The sequence below is a fragment of the Podarcis filfolensis genome (assembly GCF_964270895.1).
Source record: "Podarcis filfolensis genome assembly, chromosome: 13".
Lineage (NCBI taxonomy): Eukaryota > Metazoa > Chordata > Lepidosauria > Squamata > Lacertidae > Podarcis > Podarcis filfolensis.
In genome coordinates this window covers 13117694-13135332 of record NC_139615.1, presented here as the reverse complement: position 1 = coordinate 13135332, position 17639 = coordinate 13117694, and the positions used below count along the sequence as shown (strand labels likewise).

The 17639-nt window shown below is 45.4% G+C and overlaps 1 protein-coding gene across 2 annotated transcripts in view; it reads right to left on the bottom strand.

The window, feature by feature from the left end:
• The window catches only part of LOC310748428 (uncharacterized protein), a 39963-nt gene extending 24850 nt beyond the window's left edge, over nucleotides 1-15113 (bottom strand). The window contains exons 1-3 of one of the 2 annotated variants that reach the window (XR_014541320.1): nucleotides 15095-15113; nucleotides 14803-14890; nucleotides 10642-11842 (exon numbers count right to left, since the gene is read on the bottom strand). Coding sequence is in view for 1 of the 2 variants with exons in the window: in XM_083584226.1 (XP_083440352.1) it covers nucleotides 10800-11842; nucleotides 14803-14890; nucleotides 15095-15097 (1134 nt within the window). In the remaining variant the exon portion in view is untranslated. Of the gene's footprint in view, nucleotides 1-10382; nucleotides 11843-14802; nucleotides 14891-15094 lie in introns of those variants that run through there. The other variant, XM_083584226.1, reaches the window with a different exon arrangement.
• Nucleotides 15114-17639: the final 2526 nt, after the last annotated feature.

Sequence of the window (17639 nt, the reverse complement as noted above, 5' to 3'; positions counted from 1 at the left end):
AGGGGGCGCACAGAGAAGGGCTTCAAGGTGTGGGGGACCCCAAGGGCCCCCAAAATATGCTTTATATTTAACCAATCACCTCCCCTCCCACACCACCTTTAAAAGGGTATCGGATGTCAACCAGCCAAAGGCCTGATTTAAGAGGAACACTATTGCCTGACTCCTAAGGCTGTATAATGAAGGCACCAGCTGAAAACCCCTGGGAAGAGCATTCCACAAATGGGCAGCCACTACAGAAAAGGCCCATTCCCATCTGCCACCCTCCAGAGCATTCGTGGACATGTTGAGCCTTTTTTTTTTTAAGAGATGGAATGAATTGTTGAGCTTCAATTTGTTGGCTCTCATTTAGTTCATTAGTTAGCTAGTTCATCAGCACATCCATTGCCTCACCTGCAGATACAGAACTGTGATAATGATGATGTACCGTATTTTTCGCTCTATAACACGCACCCGACCATAACACGCACGCAGTTTTTAGAGGAGGAAAACAAGAAAAAAAATATTCTAAATGAAACAGTGGATGTATTATTTTTGTGGTTCATGCTGTGGCCACAGACATGTGATCTGACGGTGAGTTTGGGGTAGCCCAGTGCAAAAATCCTGAGGATCCATGTGGATCCATGCTTTGTAACCACCTTTTTGCACCACTGCGGGCCCAGGCAACAGTGGGTGTGTGATTTTTTTGGTGCAAGCTGTAGCCATGGACATGCTATGTGATCTGATGGTGAATTTGGGGTGACCCAGTGCAAAAATCCTGAGGATCCATGTGGATCCGTGCTTTGTAACCATGTTTTAATTGGGGAGGGAAGGAAAAGCACTCAAGGGACAAGGAACATGCGTGGGATAGGTGGAGAAGGATGCTGTTAATAACGCAGAAGAGGGGTATAAGAGGCTCTCCTTCCTGCTTTGCTCCTTTAAAGCAAGCAGGCTCTCTGTCCCTCTCTCCTCCCCACTCAGCGGCTCTTCTCTCGCTTTGCTGTTTCAAAGCGAGCCACGGAGGAGGGAAGGAAGGGGAACCATGGATCCTCTGCTCACGACTGCAGCAGATCCCCCCCCCCCGCCATCCATAGGCATTCGCTCCATAACACGCACAGACATTTCCCCTTACTTTCTAGGAGGAAAAAAGTGAGTGTTATGGTGCATAAAATACGGTATTTTGCATCTTCTGTTGCTTGACCCTGGCTTAAATTGGTCATCCAGTTAACCTTGTAGCCTTATCATATCAGTTATTGCCACTGTGTTGTTTTGGAGCTTCCAGGCAGCATCTAGCTGACCATTGTGGACACAACTATAAATTGACCTTTGGTCTGGATCCAGCAGAGCTCACTTTATGTTAACACCCACAAGGTCAAATTAGAACAGGCTTTTGAAAATGCTTGCTTAAAGTTGGTTTGTCATAAAATCCGTATGAAGTTGCTGTAAGAACAATATAAACATTTGGGGTTTGCAAAAGTATTGCTATTTAGATGTTGACCAACATGACTTACCTAATCTAATCTCAAGAGGGGGTTCCATGGCCAGACCAGTGTGTTTGTTTCAGTGTGCATGAGTAATTAAGAATGTAATTTAAAAATCTAAACTTATGAAAACGAACCATAGAATCATAGAATTGTAGAGTTGGAACTTTATTTATCTTGTATTGCTATTGTTGAAATAAAAACCGAGTCTCCGGAACCGCCTCCGACAAAGAATTAACGACCTCGAGCCTTTGATGAGGCTCTAAGGCACATTCTCATGCAGCAGAGTCCACAGCACAGGGAAGAAACGAGAGGTTTGGGCTACATGCTGTGCTTTATTTCTTACCACGCTGACAGCTAAGAAATATACATCCTCTCTCTATGAAAGCAGAGAGCAAGTGAACAAAGGAACAAAGGAAACAGGAAACCAGTAACGTCACATCCGTCTCTAGTCTCCCGTGAGACTTCCAATAGCTTGGAGTATCTGAAATGTAAACAGAGTCCTGTGACTCCACGCAGCTGCTCAGTGGCAAAACAGAAACTAACACAGAACATACTGTATTGGCTCGAATAAAAGCCGCCCCCGCAAATAATCCACACCTTTAAAATTGAAGGCTTATGTGTGGGTGTGGCCCACCTCCTGGCACTAACACCCTGAATGGGGGAGGGGTGGCCAGCTCCAGTATGGGGAGGTAGTGCCGGGAGGTGGTGGTGCTGGGACGCAGGCACGCAGCGACTCAGTTCCAAATATATGCTGCACTTACTTTTCACAGTCTGAATTTGGAAAAAAAGTGTGGCTTATATTTGGGCCAATGCGGTAGTTTTGATCTAAGCTTTCATTGTCCCAGAAATAACTTTCTGGTGGTATTTGGGTACAAATCATCACTAACCTAGTAACCACTTCTTCCAGTCCACCAATATACCATCGCCAGCTCTTCCCTCTGGTGCATGCTCCAGTCAGTTCTGCATTTCAAAACAACTTTCAGGCACACACAAATATTATATGAGCAATTCTTAAGAAATCCTTAAACCAGCATGCAAGAAAAGGAAACACAAAATGGCTTCGCAACATTGCAAAATATTTGTTGATCTTGCAGGAAGAGCCTCTTTGTGAATCAGTCCACAGTCCCAAGAGCCAGAAACAACTCCCTTTGCTGCAGTAGTTTGCCTGGAGTTTCCATAGAATTCTTCCTCTTAAGTAAATCCAACAGTCCCGCCCACAGTTCCCAGTCTATTCTGGTTAATTCACACATTCAGTCTTCCTAGAACTCTCCTAGGGTTTGGGTCAGGACCTCCAAACTCATACTCCCAGTCCCAAAAGAGTTTCTGTTGCTTTCTCTCTGTGGTCCAGTCTACCCCATCTCTTGCCGCATATTCCAAATCCAAATCTTGCCACCAGACTTTACCTGCGGGCACTTTATGAAAAATTCCTTGACCCTCCCTACCTTGGTGGCCAGAACCCTCCCTCCTTTGCCTGCTGATGGAGCTAACCAGGGGTCAGCAAACCTTTTTCAGCTGTGGGCCAGTCCACCATCCCTCAGACCATGTGGTGGGCAGGACTATATTGGGGAGGGGGTGAACGAAGTCCTATGCCCTACAAATAACCCAGAGATGCATTTTAAATAAAAGTACACCTTCTACTACTGTAAAAATGGGCTGATTCCCGGACCATCTGCGGGCTGGATTGAGAAGGCGATTGGGCCGGATACAGCCCCCAGGCCTTAGTTTGCCTACCCATCAGCTAAACAAAGGCAAGACCTTGGCTGCTGGGATCTGCTTGGCCCTCAACCTCCTTATAAGAACTGAAGACATGACGGATGCTGCCAAAACTTTAAAAAACATGATTTATTCACATATTTACACAGGAATTTAGTTGGAGGGAGTCCATATAACAAGCCCCTAATAAACCCCAAGAGCAGTTCAGCACTGGAATCCAAGGAATCTCTCACAAAAAGATTTCAGCCAGCCAGCACAGATCTTTCTGCCTCCCCCCACCTCCTACTATTCTAGGCCTTATGCCAAAGCCGCCCCCCTCTTCCTGTGGCATCACACCCAGTGACCCTCGCAACCTTCCAAATCCCCTGTCTCTGTCACAGCTGCCAGGTCGTTTTGCATGGGCTAATTCCTCCTATTTATTCTGTCCTATCCCAATAAGTCAAAATCCTACCATTTATTAATTTCTAGAGTTTAGGGGGTGGGTCCATGGCTAGCCCATTTTGTGTGCTTAAGGGTGCATGAGTAATTAAAAATATAATTAAAAACAAAAAGCTGAGTTCGGGGATTCTCTAAAAACTTACCATATTTTTCGCTCTATAACACGCACCCGACCATAGCACGCACGTAGTTTTTAGAGGAGGAAAACAAGAAAAAAAAATATTCTAAATGAAACAGTGGCTGTATGATTTTTGTGGTTCATGCTGTGGCCACAGACATGTGATCTGACAGTGAGTATGGAGTAGCCCAATGCAAAAATCCTGAGGATCCATGTGGATCCATGCTTTGTAACCACGTTTTGCATGACTGCGGCCCCAGGCAACAGTGGGTGCGTGATTTTTTTGGTGCAAGATGTAGTCATGGACATGCTATGTGATCTGATGGTGAATTTGGGGTGACCCAGTGCAAAAATCCTGAGGATCCATGTGGATCCGTGCTTTGTAACCACGTTTTAAGTGGGGAGGGAAGGAAAAGCACTCAAGGGACAAGGAGCACGCGTGGGGTGTGTGGAGAAGGATGCTGCTAATAATGCAGGAGAGGGGTTTAAGGGGAGAAGGAGCACGCGTGGGGTGTGTGGAGAAGGATGCTGCTAATAATGCAGAAGAGGGGTTTAAGGGGAGAAGGAGCACGCGTGGGGTGTGTGGAGAAGGATGCTGCTAATAATGCAGAAGAGGGGTTTAAGGGGAGAAGGAGCACGCGTGGGGTGTGTGGAGAAGGATGCTGCTAATAATGCAGAAGAGGGGTTTAAGGGGAGAAGGAGCACGCGTGGGGTGGGTGGAGAAGGATGCTGCTAATAATGCAGGAGAGGGGTTTAAGGGGAGAAGGAGCACGTGTGGGGTGGGTGGAGAAGGATGCTGCTAATAATGAAGAAGAGGGGTTTAAGGGGAGAAGGAGCACGTGTGGGGTGGGTGGAGAAGGATGCTGCTAATAATGCAGGAGAGGGGTTTAAGGGGAGAAGGAGCACGTGTGGGGTGGGTGGAGAAAGATGCTGCTAATAATGAAGAAGAGGGGTATAAGGGGAGAAGGCTCCTCTCCTCTCCCGCTTTGCTCCTTTAAAGCAAGCAGGCTCTGCTTTTCTCCCTCCTCCCCGCTCATCCCCTGCTTAGTGAGCTGAAAAACTTTGCTGCTATTTAGTGAGCTGAGTGGGGAGGAGAGAGGGACAGAGAGCCTGCTTGCTTTAAAGGAACCAACTGGACAGGAGCCGCTTACACTCATGTAAGCGGCTCCTCTCCTCTCCCGCTTTGCTCCTTTAAAGAAGCAGGCTCTCTGTCCCTCTCTCCTCCCCACTCAGCGGCTCTTCTCCCGCTTTGCTGTTTCAAAGTGAGCCACGGGGGAGAGAAGGAAGGGGAACCATGGATCCTCTGCTCACGACTGCAGCAGACCCCCCCCCCGCCACCCGTAGGCATTTCCTCCATAACACGCACAGACATTTCCCCTTACTTTCTAGGAGGAAAAAAGTGAGTGTTATGGTGCAAAAAATACGGTAATGGGGGAGCAAGATCTCTTGGAATGTTGATGTTTTGAGTTCCCCCATCCTATGCTAAGGTTGTATATACAGTACACCACAGTGTTCAGTACCCCTCAGTCCAATGTAATAAGAAAAAACAGCTCCTTTTCCCTTATGGGGTATCCAAGAGCCCGTATAGAGTCCTGAAGTGGGTTCCCCATTGGTGGGAGAAAATAACAGAGGCCAACCAGAGTATACTGAGAAGCAAAGCAGCTAGTAAGCCTGATCTTTATTAAACTGTTGCAACAGGGTCCCCACTCACCACACACAGGAGGGAGGAGAACCCTGAACAATGGAGCAGTCTTTAAATAAACTTTTAAAACTGCACACCCTGTAGCCCAAGACCACCCCTCTAAAACATACATACATCACAGAAGGAGGCGGTCTACAGCAGAGGAGACCTGATAATGGTCATTGATTGCACTACCTGGGCAGTCTGGCCATTGTTTTGTTGCGGTTAATACTTTAATTCCTGAATCCAGGACACAGGCTCACCCTATTCCTACACAAATACACCCTTAAGATAGGATTTGTAAGCAAAAATACACTCTGTAAGTTTCAGTTTGTCTGAGGCACAAAGGAAAATTTGTTTCCTAAGGTTAATCAGGGGCCATGTACGTATGTTGATTTCCATTAACTTCATTATTATATAAATAAAGCGTGTTCTCCATAACAGAGAGCACGTGTTGCGGTTGGGGGAACAGGCCACCCTGCATGACTGTGCAGATTTGGAAGAACCCTAGCATTTAAGAGGTTAAATTGGGTTGCTGGGGAGTTTGGATTGTTGCTAATTTGTAGGAGGGGTCAGAGTCCTTAAATTCAGGACGCCCAACGTGGGCGTCCTCTTGGCCGGTTTGCATCGGATCACCCGCCCTCCCTCCCTTTAATAAGGGGGGTTTTGTGTTCGCTTGACCTTGCTATGCCTGTCATGGGGTCGTCCGCCTTGGAGCGGGGGCCTGGTAGGAATTTTGCCATTTGGCTGATTGGCTGGTGCCATTTGGTTTTTGCCTACTGCGTAGCAAATCGTCACAACTTGTAAGGTTGGCGGTTAGGCATTGGTTAAATTGGTTCTTGGAGGGGTAAGTGCCTACCCCTCCAAATGGTGCGGAAAGGGAATTCCGTTAAAGGAATCCAGGGGCTTGCCATTCTTTTCGTCCTTGTCCCCGGAGTCGGACTTGGGCCGTGCAAGCCCCAAAGGAACATGAGGGTGAGAGGTGAGGGTCTGTTGCCCAGCTTCATTTTCTCACCCAATACTTGTTTCCCACGCTGGCTTCCGCTGGTGTCCGGAAGGCCAGCTCTGTCCCTGAGGGCAAGGACAGATAGTCATAACCAATGCCTAAGCAACCACTCACATGTTTGTATGTTGAATAAAGTTGTGGCCAAAATTATGCCAAAAACCTTAAACAAAAATTGATGTGTGAAGTGTGAATTTGTTGGGGGGTGGCTTGTGGGACTCAACACGCAAGTACAAATCCTGATGTGCTTTCTATTTTGCATCACATGTTTTTTGGCCCCGGAAGATAATAGTTGAAAACACCATAAATATCAATCAAATGCAATTTAAAAATATGGAAAAATTAAAAGTGTTCATCTACCAACAATGCAATAAGGAAATCCTCAGGCGGCAGGATGTACTGAGGCAGCAGGGGTCAATATTTCTTCCTCCCTTGTCCCTGATGTACATCTTCCTTCACCTGTTCTTCCCTGGTGGAAATGGGGGGAGGGAGGCTATTCTGAGGCACACCTCAGATGCCAAAATGTCTCAGGCCATGAAACATGATGACCACCGCAAACACCATGAACACATGGTATCACTGTTAAAAGACCTCCACTGACTTTGCCTCAGCCACGAGCTTGCTTCAGAGTTGTACTCAAGGTTCTTGTAAAGGTAGAGGTACCCCTGCCCATACGGGCCAGTCTTGCCAGACTCTAGGGTTGTGCGCTCATCTCACACTATAGGCTGGGAGCCAGCGCTGCCCGCAGACACTTCCGAGTCACGTGGCCAGCGTGACAAGCTGCATCTGGCGAGCCAGCGCAGCACACGGAACGCCGTTTACCTTCCCGCTGGTAAGCGGTCCCTATTTATCTACTTGCACCCGAAGGTGCTTTCGAACTGCTAGATTGGCAGGCGCTGGGACTGAACGACGGGAGCGCACCCCGCCACGGGGATTCGAACCACTGACCATGTGATCGGCAAGTCCTAGGCGCTGAGGTTTTACCCACAGCGCCACCTGCGTCCCCAAGGTTCTTGTACTCGTGTACAAATCCCTGAATACTTTACATCCAGGATACCTCAGAGATAGCCTGAGGTATCCCTGAGGTCACTGGGGGAAGCATGGTTAATGCTTCTCTATGGACCACAAGCGTGTCTCGTGTCAACAAAGAGTTGTGCCTTCAGTGTTGTGGACTCAAATCTATGGAACTTCCTGCCACAAGAAGTTAGGCAGACACTCTCCCTACTGAGTTCAAGAGGTCTGGTCAAAACTGTTTTAATTCAGGAGGCCTTTGCATCCTGAATGCTTCTCAGAAGGTTAAAATGGTCACTGTGTGATGGAAAAGTTTGTTTGCTGGGCACGTTGGGTCGCCAAGTATTTTCTTTTTCCTGCCAGCAAATAGTTAACGAAGAACAGCTTCTGATTGGCCGGGGTTCCAGGGGAGGCAGTTGAAAAGGAGAGGATTTTGTTTTGGGAGGAGAGACAGGTTTCAGGTTGGAGATAGAGAATCCTGGTTCTGAGTGACGTTAAACATACATACACTGAGGAGACCATCCATAGCGAGAGGACAGAGCCTCACAGCTTGGATAGGGAGACCAGGCTGAGGGTCTGGGGAAGATATCCAGACAGGAGTGTCCTGGGAGGGCTAAGTCTGAGCCAGGAGAGGCAGATCCTGTGGGAATTCAGGCTACCTGGGTGTCAGTTTGGCCAAAGTATTAAGCTGTGAAGGAAGTGGTATAGAGTTGAAAGCATTGCGTGGACAGGCGGAAGTCCCCCCAACCCCAGGTGACCCCTCAGTGGAATATTGACTCAAGACAACGTGCTATGAGAATAAAATTGACCACATCTTTATTACATTTCAGATGTAGGGAGACCTTGGCTCAGGCATTGGACGTTTATCCTTCCCAGTCCCCAGCCAGGGACCTGAGAGACATCTGGGTTATCCAGAATGTGTGGGGATTGGGCTGGCTCTGGAGAACATATGTTCAAGCAGAGAGCCTGCCCCTCGTTTTGCCGCCATTGCAGGGGAGAGCAATGACAACCTCTCTGCGTATGGCCACTGCCTCCCCTCAAGACCCATTTAACGGGGAACCCCGGGAACACCACCGCAAGGTGGGCGTGGGTCACCGCTTCATGCACCCGCCTCCCATTTAGGAAGATAGACTAAAGGATTCCGCCCAAGGCCTGAAACTGCCAAAGTTGTGATGTTTTAGTAAAGGAAAGGCAAAAGCTGCCAATGCAGGAAAGTTCCTTTCCAGCCCTTCAACAGTGACCATGACATAGCAGCACCCACATACCTGTTAAAGGTTAACCTGCAAAAGGAGGCTTAACTGAGGGAGGGCAGAAGTTCTGGAGCCAACTGACACTGCTTTGCAGGTAAGATTCACCTTCTGTTCTGTGGGCAGGGCGGTCCCTCCCCGTACCTGGCCGATCCTCTGGCAACGCCTCCCCAGATGAGATTGGGCGATTGGCTGACGTAGGCGGAGACCTCCAGGTATCCAGCCTGTATTATCTAAGTGACCGAAACTGATTTGAACATTTTGCCATCTCTTCTGGAAACCTGAATATTTATCTACCTGAAGTGAACCAACTGATGTTTAGTAACTGAAGTTTAAGAAGAGTTATGCCTAAAGTGTTATGTTTAAACCTGAGACATCTTATAGTTAAAGTAAATAAGTTAAATTCTACCTGAAAGAACTTGTTTCCCGACCCACTTTGTGTCATAAACTTCCTTTGCTTAATAAAACTTTTCTTGTTTGTTTGAGCAACTCCTGCCTGAGACTCTAAATCATTTTTACCTCATACATGTCCCCCACTAGATAATCTGAGGTAAATTGTAGAAATTCGTGTAACTGGTGTACCTTGAGGTGGTCACACTATATTTAATTGAGGGCTGGCCCAACGTGAGGTTGAGAAAGTGCTGTTGTGCTGTCGCTCACTGCTGGTGGTTGTTTTTCTTTACTGAGAGAGATATGTTAAATTCTTGAGGTTTTAAATTTTGGAAGTTAAAGTAATGTTTTAAATTGTGTACATGGTACATTTTATTGTTAAAGACAACCTGAGACCTATGATGTGGAAAGTGGGATATTATTTCTTAAAATAAATAAATAAAAGGAATGCATAAAGATTGCATCCATTCAAAGAATCAGAAGCCTGGAGAAAAATGTATTTGCCTGTCATTCAAAAGCTAAGAACATCAGTGGTGGGCAAGCCTGATGTGAGAGAGCACTACACAACCAGGGGCTACCACTGGCAAGGCCTCCTCTCTTGCTGCCCCCCTCGGCACCTCTCTTGGAGGGGGCACACAGACAAGGGCTTCAAGTGATCACTGCAAAGCTCAGGTAGGTTGATATAAGAGGTCCTTGAGGTACTGAGATTCTGAACCACATGAGTCAAAACCAGCATTTGAATTAGGGCTAGTAATCAAATGGCAAATGGTAAAGAGAAATGTTCCTTCTTGTTCCTCTAGGACAGGGAGGGGATAGGGCTAAAAGAGCTATTGCTTTTAGCTATAAGGGCACATTCACCTTAGGCAGCCTCCCAGGACCAGTATGTCATTGGTGAGTGACCCAAAGTGGCTGTGGTCACCTCACACTCTCATGCCTGTGAACACAGGACACATGCATAAATCTCTCTGACCACCTGAACACTGTGTCTGATCTTTAGATTGGTTTTGCTGCTGCCGAATTAGGGGGATTTTGGGTTTGGTTGGGAAGGGGACATAAACATGTGCTTGTGGTGCTGGATCAGGCCCCTGGACCCATCTCTGAACTAAGCCAACCCTCAAAATTGGTGCCAGCTAAAAACTATGATGTAAAAAAGTGAGGGTTTCTGACGGCACACCAGCATGAAATTGTAAACAGAGCTCCCCACTGCCTCAATACCCTCTGGAAAAAAGCTTCTGGAAAAGGAAGAAGGTATTTGTGTCTTCTGGAAAATATATGTTGAAAATCATTTTGTACACAAGTGTGAAAAGCGCCACAGAACACATTTTTAAACCATTGATTATTCATTTTATTTTATTTGTATAACACTGGGACAGATTCCAGAGTTCAGCAGGTACAAATTAAGATGAAGGCACAAATTTGGCAAAGGGATTCATAGGCACCAGGGAAATAGTAGCTTATCTAAAAGGCATTCAGCTTGGGTCACCTGCATCATGCACATATTGGATATGCTTTTCTAACAGTAGCCTAGCAGGATATGTATGTCCATATGAAAGTATATAATATGTCTAGTAATCATTAACCTCACTTCGTGTTTAGCTTATGCATGTTTATATCCTACTCAGCTAACGCCCCCTTATGAGAGCTCTAGATTGTCTAAATATTAGCCCATAGTAATCAATTAAATGTTATAATAGAGAGGAAGCCTTTGAAGGTGCCTTTTGGCCTAACACTTTTCTTTTCACTTATTGGAAGGTGGCAAAGGAATATCTGTAGGTGGAGTAGAATCACTCGTAAATTTCATATCACGGCAGAACAAGATCGCTTCCTTGCCCAAACCCAGCTGGTATTGCCATATGTACATCTTCTCATTGGGCTGCAGGGTCAAATTAATAGCTTCTTCGATCTCAGTGGCTTCATTCCAGTCTTCCTGCTCTGTGTTGACACTCTTTCCACCATACTCAGCAGTGAGAGAGAACTGGTACTTGGCAATGGCCTCAGTGAGTGCACCTGACTCATATGATGCAGTCATGGAAACCTTCCAGTTGTGCTCCACACTGCTCATCTTCTGCTTGGTGTATCCCACTTTCTTAGTGATCTTCTTATTCCATACAATGGGAGTGTTGGAGTCATTGGAGATGGTCTTGATAGCTTCCCACTTACCATAAGCTGGGCCTCGGCTAATAGCCATTCCTCCAGGGAGCATGTTCACAACATCACTATGGAAGGAGTATGTAACAGCATCCAAATTTCCATTGAAGTTGGTGCATCTATAGTACTGGACCCCCCATTCATCATGGGGTTTTACAAAGTAATAGTAATCCTTGATGCCCCAGTAATAGAGACCATCCTTGCAAGCTGGGTGAAGTGTGTATTCAACTGCATCTGTATCTTCATGCATATTACTGACCCGACGGTAAACACCTCTTTTCTGGAAAATGATATAGAAGGATCCAAAGGCTGAGAGGTAATGGTCCCCTCCACGGCAGTTGGGATGGAGGCTGTATACTACAGAACCTAAGTCTTTATTCATGTTGCTGACACGGCGATAGTTGTCTCCTTTGATGATGTAGAATAGGTCATCCTCATGGGCTAAGTAGTGTTCTCCTCCTGTGCAGGAACTGTGCAGGCTAAACACTTCAAGGTCTTTGCCCTCATGGAAATTGGTGGATCTCATGTAGCAGCCCAGGTCTGAGCGGACAATGTAGTAATATTTATCTACCCCACAGAAATCAACCCCTGGGGCTTTGTTCTTAGGGACTATCTCTGGCATGGTGCTTGATTCTAGGAAAAGAAAGCAATGTATTCAGTAAGATTTCACAAATTGATCATTCATTTACTCTTTGTAATTACTTTATTATTATATTATTTTTGATAATGAAAGAATTAACAGAATTTGCAGACCTCTTGGGAAACAGTCTCATTGCTTATGATACTGTTATACCTGCCAGTGCCAAATATGATGCCAAAGGTAAATGATTACTAATTAATTGTGAGGTGCTTTGAAAGACAAACCAAACATCTTCTGCTTGTCAAGACATATTTCTCTATCTATTTCTCTCTCTATTTGATAGGAGACCAACCCACCCCTTCCAAGGAATATAAATTGTGTTTAACAGGCTGATCACTTTTAAAAGCAGTTTGCCTTATGATTTTAGGGAATGGCTGTTTGGGAAATGAAAGATCCAGATTTTGCAGAAAATCAATACTTGTTTGAAGGCTCAGTGTGGCTAAAACACCGACATCCATCACTGCTGTGCTTGTTCACAAAGAGAAGCTCTTTGCACCTCTCCCTTGTTCAGAACATATTAAAGAGTGGGCCTTCAATACTGAAGCCCCATTAAATGGAGAGGCTGAGCCAGTTGATTTTGAGGGGATATTTACCGAGACCTTTTGTGAGCACCATACGAGGGCACCCAGGCACTCATGAGTGCCATGCTGGTAACTGCTGTTCGAATTAAATTTCCTATCTCAGTTTGATGGGAAGAGACTGCCTAACAGCTCAGAATATCTTGGAAAGAGGAGCAAAATCTCACTGTGTGAATAAACTGACACCATCCTTTCACCCACACCGCACTGGAAGGGGCAGATAAACTTACTTGCCTACCCTCAACATCGGTAGTTAATGCTCTACAGCAAAAGTACTATAGTGCTAGACTGTTGCGGTTCAGAGCTAGGAGAGGATGGAAGTACACATCTATGGGGGCTGTGGGGGAAGAGAAGAGATTTCCCAATTTTCCCCCCCTCGTATTTTCTGGTGGCATCTGAATTGTTCCTTCTAACACCAACGTGTCCAGGAGGTGCAGATTGTTAAGACTAGATGAGCATCCCTGCTTGGGATTGCCATGCTGTAAGATCTGCACCCCCTCCATGCAGACTGAAGGTTTAAGTATGTGTATAAATCATATTTCTTAAAGCTACGACAGTCTCTACCATGCCTTCAATTTTCCAAAGGAGCACTGGGTGAGTCCCTGGAACACCTTGGGATCTTGCTACAGCTCGGCAGATGAAAGTGTTCTTGAATATGCATGAATGTCATTTTTAAATTCAAACTCAGCTGCTGGAATACGTGGTTTGTTTTAGTAGAATGGTTGTTGTATTATTAAAAGGAAATTCATTTAACTTGTACTGTTATTGCTTAAATAAGAACCTTAGAGTGAGGTATAGATCCTGTGTTCTTGGGTCTCTTCCTCACTCTGCACAAGAAGGGCTGGTAGTCTGATCAGCCACTAAACTCCACCATTTGGGTGTTTTTGATTCAGGAATATAAAAACAGGGGCATAACAGAATTTTATAAGATTATGCATGACACTAAAGAAGTGGCTATTCCTATCTCCTTCTTCTGGTGCCATAACTCTAGACGCATCCTCCACATGCGTCTGCGGCAGCACGATGGCGGTGCATGCCTGGGGGTGGCAGGGCGAGCCCCCTGAGGTGTGCGTTCTTGTCACACCTCCTCAGAGATGACACCTGGGGGGCCGCCCCCCTTCCTCCGCCACTGGGGAAGGCTCCATGTCACTTCAATATCACACAGGGAATATCATTGGCACTCAATAATTATAAAAAAGTAGTTAGACTACAGGTCCACAAAGAAGCACCACCTGGAACCCCCAGGGATTTTGCTTCAGCTGTGCAAAGAGAGATTCTGCTTGAATATGCATTAATGTCATTTTTAGATTCAAGGTTTTTTGCTAGAATACACGGTCTGTTTTAGTAGACTGGTTGTTGGATTATTAAAAGGAACTTCATTTAACTTGTACTGTTATTGCTGAAATAAAAACCTTAGAGTTTATGATTATATCTGTCAGGGGCTCAGGAGCAGAAGCACAGGGGACAGAGGAAATGGAGAGCGAAGGGGAGGAATCCGAGGGGAGCGTAGGGGAGTATGACTGTGACCCGAGAGATTCCATGAGCCTCTCCAGCGAATCAGAAGATTCCCAGAAGGGGGCGCCAATGGTGAGGGCAAGGGGGGTCCCAGGGGGGACGCACCAGAAGCAGGGGACCAGCGGGGACTCCCAAGGCAGCAGCGGGGGATCAGGACCAGCTTCCCCACCAGAGCGTAGTGGGGGGGAAGAGTCACATGTGTCAGGGCCAGCCTCTCCTCCAGCAGGGAGAGAAGATGTGTCAGGGCTGACCACGCCTCCATCGGAAAGTGGGGGAACGGAGGGGAGGTCAGTTCCAGCTAGCCTCCCCGAAGGGGGGAGCAGTGACAGCAGTGTAACGGTCAGAAGGAAAGTGGGAGGCTGGGCGCGCGCGCCAAGTTCAAATGTACAGGCGCGCGGGACAGCAGGAAACCCGGATTGGGAGCCTGGTCCTAAAGCCCGAAGGAGGGAGGGGGAAGAGTCAGGGGACTCAGCGTCAGAGGAGTCTAGGAAGGGAGAGACCCCGACGGGCAGGCGGACCCAGAGGAGGAAAGAACAAAGGAGGAGGTGGAGCAAGGCTAGAATCTTAAACTCGTGTCAGGGGGGAGGAGATTCAGATGGAGCTTCGGCGGTCTAGGGTTTGAGACGTAGTGCTGCACGCCGCGGCTGTGGAAGTGAAACTGAACTTCAATAAAGACTTTTATACTAAACAACGAAGCAGCGTTGGTCCTTGGTGAGCTGGGACCTCGGGCGGCTCTGACAATATCCTTTATAAAAAGAGGTAGTTAGAGTGCAGGTCCACAAAAAAGTACTCTCTCCCTTATGCCCCAAATTCTAAAGTAGTTTCTCTCCCCTCCTGCCCAGTATCCCTCCAAGACTTACCGGTATTCGTGGTATTCACACAGAAAGTTTTGTAGTAGGTGGCAGCTGCTTCTCTAGGTGGAGAATGAGGGACATGTATGAACAGTTGCTGTTTATATAGGATGGAAGAGGCTATGGGTTAATGAGAAACTACACACCGCTCCACCTACATTGGAACTAAAAGACACATTTATTGATTCTTTTCAGATGATAAACGAAGATAACAGTCACAAGAAAACCCTCCCACTCCCCTTCTCAGAATGCAGTCTTCCAGGAACAAAAATATAGCATTAGCGGAACTTAGAATATATACCATTTTCTAGTGTTGTGGTCAAACAAATGAATCGTTCCATGATATTCCATGTGATGCTGGTGGACAGAAAGCATGTTCAGTGGATTGTGCATATTCAATAAAATCAAACCATTTCGTAAGAAAAGAAGATTCTTCCCCCCTCGGTACGATATTCTTGTTGTACTGCAGTTAGTGTTTCCATAAGGGTTGAATCCCAGGTCTGTAAAATCCATGCATAAAAGAGATCTGAATTAAGTGCTCTGCTCCCAAACCTTTGGCTAATTAAACAATCTGTAGCCTTTTAAAATGGGGTGGGTATTTCTTTTGTTTGTTGGTATGTCATGTTTGTTTTTTGTTTTTTATAAAGTGAACTGTCCTGTGATCTTAGGATGAAGGGTGATACAGAGTTTTAATAAATAATAATAATACCTGAATGCATTTATACACATGTATGCTGTTGCCATATTTGGAATACAGTGGTACCTCGGGTTACAGACGCTTCAGGTTACAGACTCCGCTAACCCAGAAATAGTACCTCGGGTTAAGAACTTTGCTTCAGGATGAGAACAGAAATTGCGCAGTAGTGGCGCAGCGGCAGCGGGCACCCCATTAGCAGGAAGTGGTGCTTCAGGTTAAGAACAGTTTCAGGTTAAGAACAGACCTACAGAACAAATTAAGTTCTTAACCTGAGGTACCACTGTACTTAGTTCTCAACCCCTCATCTCACATAGAGGATATTGGGGGACATAGTGAAGTAATCTTGCCATTAATTGTATTAAGTTTGAATGGATGCATGTACCAGTGCTGTAGAACTTTCAGCTAATTTTATTAGGTTCAAACTGATGTTGAACAAAAAGGAGGACTTTTTGCAAGGGACAACTGAAATGCTATTTGAATCTGATGATTTGGAAGAGACCTAGGAGGCCATGGAGAAATGGATATGAAATAATCTAATACGGGTATGGATAAACTACTGTGAGTGTTGCCCAGGGCAAGATAAAGCAACTAACAAATTGACTTCTTTTGCATCTTCTGTTGCTTGTCCCTGAGAGATTTACTGGATGAACAATTTAATTGTTTTACGGTGGTCATCATGTAAACCTCATAGCCTTATATTGCCACCTTATTGTTTGGGGGCTTCCAGGCAGCATCTAGCTGACCATTGTGGACACAACTATAAATTGACCTTTGGTCTGGATCCAGCAAGGCTCTTTTTATGTCAACACCCAGAAGGTCAAATTCGAAAATGCTTGCTTAAAGTTGGTTTGTCATAAAATCAGTAAGGAGTTGCTGTAAGAACAATACAAACATTTGGGGTTTGTGAAAGTATTGCTATTTAGATATTGACCAACATGACTTACCTAATCTAATCTTGAGAGGGATTTCCATGGCCAGACCAGTGAGTGTGCTTCACTGTGCATGACTAATTAAGAATGTAATTTTAAAATTCAAACTTATTAAAAAGAACCATAGAATCATAGAATCGTAGAGTTGGAACTTTATTTATCTTGTATTGTTATTGTTGAAATAAAAACCTTAGACTAAGGCATAGATCCTTGGGTCTCTCTGTCTCTCTCTCTCCACAATCCCTTCTCACAAATGATGAATGGTGGGCTGATCTGCCACTGAAAGACACAGTTATTTGATAATTTTGTAACAAAGGTGTAACATGTTTGTGACTTTTGAATTCAGTAATTAAAAAATGGACATTTACAAGATTATGAATGGCACTGAAGAAGTGGATCTCTCTGTCTCTCTCTCATTCTCTGGCCTTTGGATCCTGAATGCATCTTGTTGTGTATTGAGTCAAAGGATTTTATATCTGTATTATTATTGTCTGTATTTGCATTAGAGTAAAGTAACTGCCTTTTGGTTCCAGAGGGTACAGCTACTATTGGTTCATTTAAGCTGCTGTATTTGGATCCTCTGTCTTATTGGTTTCCTCCAAAAGGCAGGACTGTGATTGCCTGATATTGTTCCCTCCAAAATGTATCCTTTCTAGCTAGTTCCCTGTCCCTATAAATGTAGCTCTCCCCTCCTCAGTTCTGTCTTGTTTGCTTTAATAAAGAAGTGTTACTACAGAACTGTCTCCAGCATATTATGTCAAGAGAGCTGAAATCACAAACCCCATGTCACAACACATCTCAGACGGTTAAAATGGTCAATGCCAGTGGTTATTATTCTTTTCAGAGAGAGAGAGATTTTAAATTCTTTAGACTTTAAATTTTGGAAGTTTAAGCGATGTTTTAAGTTGTGTATATTGTACACTTAATTGTTACAGGCCACTTGAGACCTATGATGTGGAAAGTGGGATATAATTTTTTAATATAAAAAAATAAAAGCAACAGATAGAAATTGCACCGATTCAAAGAATCAGAAGCCAGGAGAAAAATGTATGTGCCTGGCATTCAAAAGCTAATAACATCAGTGGCAGGCAAGCCTAATGAGGAAGAGCATGACACAACCAGGGGCTACTACTAGAAAGGGCTCTTCTCTTGTTGCCACTCTCGGCACCTCCTTTGGAGGGGGCGCACAGAGAAGGGCTTCAAGGTGTGGGGACCCCAAG